Source organism: Terrapene carolina, unplaced genomic scaffold, assembly GCF_002925995.2.
Source record: "Terrapene carolina triunguis isolate 2854851 unplaced genomic scaffold, T_m_triunguis-2.0 Scaffold193, whole genome shotgun sequence".
NCBI classification, from domain to species: Eukaryota; Metazoa; Chordata; order Testudines; family Emydidae; genus Terrapene; species Terrapene triunguis.
The window spans coordinates 5700035-5704776 of record NW_020664544.1 but is presented as its reverse complement, the minus strand read 5'-3'; the positions used below and the strand labels follow the sequence as shown (position 1 = coordinate 5704776).

Sequence of the window (4742 nt, the reverse complement as noted above, 5' to 3'; positions counted from 1 at the left end):
TCTAGTCCTGATTTCAATCCGTTGTCAAAACTTTAAAAAGAGTAATGAGCTCGCTTCTTAATTATGCCTGTCTTCCAGAATGTGCTAATCAGCCACTCTTTTCCCAGGGAGGGAAAGAGTTAAATAGGGAAACCCTCCCCTCATTCCCACCCTTCCCTGCCTTACAGTCATCTCCACTTTTGCAGCATAAACCTATTTAAATGCCCAAGTCCTTCTAAAAGGGGGGGAAAGGATGTTTCCGAAGGACCATTTTTATTTTAATCTATTAAAGAAAATAATGCTTTCTGTTTTCCAGCAGGCCCCGCCTGCCATTGGCCAAGGCTGGTCATGTGACCAGGAATTGGCTGCATTTTCGGCTCAGTCTCCAGTTTAATAGAGCAAGGTCCCCATACGCCTGTATTATCAGCAATATAACAATTATAAAAGCCTGAGAATCGTCATCATAACAATAACAATAAAAAAAAAAACGGGGGCCCTAAGATTTCCTCCCTCCTCCTTCTCCACCTCCCCTCCCTTTTCCACTGGGCCCTGGAAAAGCCATGAATTTTGAATTTGAGAGGGAGATCGGGTTTATAAATAGCCAGCCTTCGCTCGCAGAGTGCCTGACGTCTCTTCCCGCTGTCCTGGAGACATTTCAAACTTCATCAATCAAGGACTCGACATTAATTCCACCTCCTTTTGAGCAAACCTTCCTCAGCCTGAATCCTTGTTCCAGCAACCAGGCGAGACCAAGAAGCCAAAAAAGAGCAACGCATGGCCTGGTCCAGCAGCGCCCAAACCATCTTGGCCCTTTGGCCGCAGAATTCCCCTGGATGAAAGAGAAGAAATCAACCAAGAAAGCTACCCAGACTCCATCCTCCTCTTCCTCTTCGCCATCCTCTTCCTCCTTCCCGGGATCTGCGGCTGGATCTCCTGCAGGTTTGTACAATGCAGGGGTGGGGGTGATGGGGGTGTTTATTGGGATTGGAGAGGATTCAAATAATAAACATGTTGGCATCATTTCGCCCCTCACCTGCCCCCCCCCCCGTCCATCCATCCATCCATCCCTGAAACGGTGTTACGCAACAAAATACATCGCAGCGCTATGCAGCCTTATTTTTGGAGTCCCCCCCCCCCCTCCAGTGCAAAGCAAAGAAGGAATCATTGCTGGTTCTGCAAATCTTTCCGAGGGAAAAAAACCGACAAGCTACAGCAGTATCCGTTTGAACTGGAAGCCAAATTTTAACATGTCCCGGCCTGATTTTTCTGTTATTCCCGCAAGTCTAGAAATGTTTGTTTCCCCTTTTTACAGACGGCTGGGGGGCTGGGTGGGGGGCCATGGGAGAGATTTGCTGGCGCTTTTGTGTGTGTGCCTGCTGTGGAGGAGGGGGAAAGAGACAGAATTTGCCTCATCGGTATCCATTAGGAACATGCAAAATAAAAAGAAGAAGAAGCCGCCACAGATAGCAAAATAACGCAACAGCCCTTTAAACATGTTCTCAGTAAAATAATCTTCCCCAAAATATCGGGTTTTTTTTTCTGGGGGCCCAAAGGGCAGAACCTTTTTCAGTGTGTTGGGAGGGAGTGTGTGATTTCTTTCTTTTTTCGTTTTTTTTACAAAAAAGCATTATTCCGGTAAATTATACCACCATGACAACGTGGGAAACGGGCGGTATTTTCCCGGTGTCGACTGGGTCCGCCCCCCCCCCCCAAAAAAAAAGGTTTGGAGTTTCCAAACTGTTGGCAACAAATGTACAAGGGGGAAGAAATTCCCCCCTTCCATTGGGGGCAGGGAGGACAGGGATATTTTTTCCCTTGGGATGGGGGGATTGGGGGAGTGAAACGTTTTCTTTAGGGTAGGGGAAGGGACCATGAGGGTGATTTGGGAGGATGGTAAATTCTGTTTTCTCTGGCACCGTTCTGCCCTGCCCTGGACTGGGAAGCTAATGGATGTAGCTCATTCATCACGATGGTTGTTCCAACCCTCTCTCTCTCTCTCTCTCTTTTTCCCCCCTCGTCCCTTTTTAAATGGGCGGTTGTGTGTGTGTTGTGAAGACACCCAGGGGCTCCCAGAGACCAGCGCGGGCGGCTCCCGGCGGCTCCGGACTGCTTACACCAACACCCAACTCCTGGAGCTGGAGAAGGAATTCCACTTCAACAAATACCTGTGCAGGCCCCGTCGGGTGGAGATCGCGGCCCTGCTGGACCTGACCGAAAGGCAGGTCAAGGTGTGGTTTCAGAACCGCCGGATGAAACACAAGCGGCAGACCCAGCACCAAGACCCCTCAGACGGGGACCTCGGCTACCCCAACCTGGAAGAAGGCAACGACGAGGCGGAGGAGAACTCCCCGTTTGGCCAAGCCCTGGAGACCCCCTGCCCTTTTCAAACCAAAACCCAGCAGCTGCCCGCAGAGCCCCAGAGCCCCGGCTACCCAACGCCCACCGCAGAGCCGGGGTCCATAATGGAGCCGAGTGGGGCAGCGGGCAGCGTGGACAATGCCTTCCCGGAGAGGCAGGAGTCTCCTTTGTTGCCAGATCTGAGCATCTTCGCCACAGATTCCGGCCTCCAGGGCTCCCTGCAGAGCCCCGTCCACTTCTCGGAGGAAGACCTGGACTTTTTTACAAGCACACTGTGTACTATAGACCTGCAGCATCTGAATTTCCAATAACAGTCCCACCCAGGTCTCTCTGCCTTGGCCGTGTCGCCCCTTTCACACGAACCTCCACCAGCTCCCCACTGGACACCAGACTATTTCTATCATGTAGCCATGTACGGTCTCATACCCCGTCTCCACTCGCCCCCGCCCCCTTTAAAATTCGTTCTAATGTGGAAGCTAGATCATAAGAATGGCCCATCCTTTAAATAGTTATTCCGATAGTCTCCAAAATAAAAGAATCCTCTGTGTTTACTAAATTCAGGTATTTAATTACACTTTTATTCTCTTATTTATTTAAAAGAAATAAACAACTCCCCACTTCACCCCTCACACACACACACACACACACACGAGAGAAAACATTTGTAAATCCTTCAAGTGACTTTCTCAGGAATCCGAGCGAAACTTTTAGATTTCTTAATAAAAATAAATAATAATAAAAAAAAACCCGGAGGAATTTTGTTTCCTCTTTTTTAAGTTTTAGATGTAGACTATTTATTCAAATCCTTTAATAGTAAATGGCAAATTATTTATTGTACATTATTTTCATAGATTAAATAAATGTCTTTATAAAATTAAAACACTGTGTTACCATTTTTATATCTCGTCTTTAAGAACCTTGTTCGTTTCCCCCCTGAACCTTCGCTTTCTTTCTTTGCGACTATCTGCTGTTTTTTATTCTCTTGCGTAGACTGGGAGGCTTAAAAGAAGAAATGTGATCTCATAAATAACATTTTTTTTTTCATAGAAAGCAGGTCTCAATCAGGAATACTGTATTGATTAAACTTCCTTGTTCGATTTCCCTGCGCTGGTTTTTTTGTTCAAAGAATAAAGCAAAGCAAGACATTCGCTTCGAATTTTAACATATTCATTCTTTAAACATCCCATTCCTACTCTTCTAGCAAAAATATTGTTAGATAAAAATCGACTGAAGTAAAATATAAATTCAAAGATCCCAAAGTTTAAAATCTCAGCGCTACACAATACTTTCAAGAACACCCCTCAGTCCTGAGAACACATGCGTTCGGCGCACTCTGATTAGAAACGTTTGCTGTTTGGAAGTTTGCTATAAATATTTCCCGGCTCCCGTGAGTGTTAACACCACAGCAAATGACAATCCAGAAAGACAAAAGGCAGCTTCTTGACTTTTCCAATCCTCCATTTCTCATCCCCTGAAGCAAAAAATTACCAATTAAAAATGCCCCATGCTACACAAGGGGGGGGAAAAAAGAATAAATACGTCTAGATTCAAGAATTACTCCATGGGTGCATCCTGACTACCATATAGTTAAATGGTATAAAGGAAAGAAGAGGGGAGACATTACATTTAAAAGTGGGGGAGTTAAGCGGGGGGAGGGGAAACACGCCAGAAAAAAAAACAGGACTAATAAATCTGGGATGATTTCCATAGCAATTTGTGCTGCTCTGTCCTGGCTCGCGCGTCCTTTTAGGAAAGCTTTCGTCCAACATGTAATTTTAAACACAAAACTCATATATCAAAAGAGGGTGGGGGCTTGTTATGAATGAAAAGGGGTCAGCGAAGGAATCAATCGCTGTGACACAAAAAATAAATCATATTACGTCTTTGCTAAGTCATTGGTGTTTCCCCAGACACGGCAGAAATTTGGTAGGCGTTCAAGTCGAGTTTGTGTGAAAGCAGCATTGAAACCCAGAAGACTGGGGGCGGGGGGGGGGGGGGGGGGGGGGGGGGGGGGGGGAATAAAAGGGGGCTCTTCTTTCTTCCCTGGCTGCTTAAAATGGCGCAGGAATCTGTGGCCAGACAAGGAAAACAGGCCGCCATGATAGAAGCTATATTTATACTGTGCAATTTCTTAGGGGCTAAGGGAGGGTGGGAGTCTAGGGAGGTAAATAATCCCTTCTGTCGACGCAGTTGTACTATAGAGGAGGGTGGATTTTCACTCTCTCACACACACACACACACACACACACACACATTCTCTGGTACAACAAAGAGAGAACATTCTACCCCACAGGATCTGTCTCTTCTCGATGAAGATTTAAGATTTTGCCCGGCCTTCATTTTACTACTAGAATTCACATATCAGAAAGGTGCAGTAAGACATATCATTGTCATCTCCCATTGCT

General features: G+C 46.2%; 1 protein-coding gene across 1 annotated transcript; it reads left to right on the top strand.

The window, feature by feature from the left end:
• The first annotated feature begins 397 nt into the window (after window positions 1–397).
• HOXB2 (homeobox B2) lies at window positions 398–3076 on the top strand. The gene is made up of 2 exons (XM_024203742.2): window positions 398–918; window positions 2035–3076. Exons 1-2 carry the CDS (start codon window positions 540–542, stop codon window positions 2646–2648), a joined length of 993 nt encoding a protein of 330 aa, XP_024059510.1. The 5' UTR covers window positions 398–539; the 3' UTR covers window positions 2649–3076.
• Window positions 3077–4742: the final 1666 nt, after the last annotated feature.

Excerpts from the sequence above, each read along its gene's own strand:
- HOXB2 (XM_024203742.2), top strand. The coding sequence starts at position 540 with ATGAATTTTGAATTTGAGAGGGAGATCGGGTTTATAAATAGCCAGCCT. Across the intron at positions 919-2,034 it reads TGCGGCTGGATCTCCTGCAG|ACACCCAGGGGCTCCCAGAG; the intron begins GTTTGTACAATG and ends TGTGTTGTGAAG.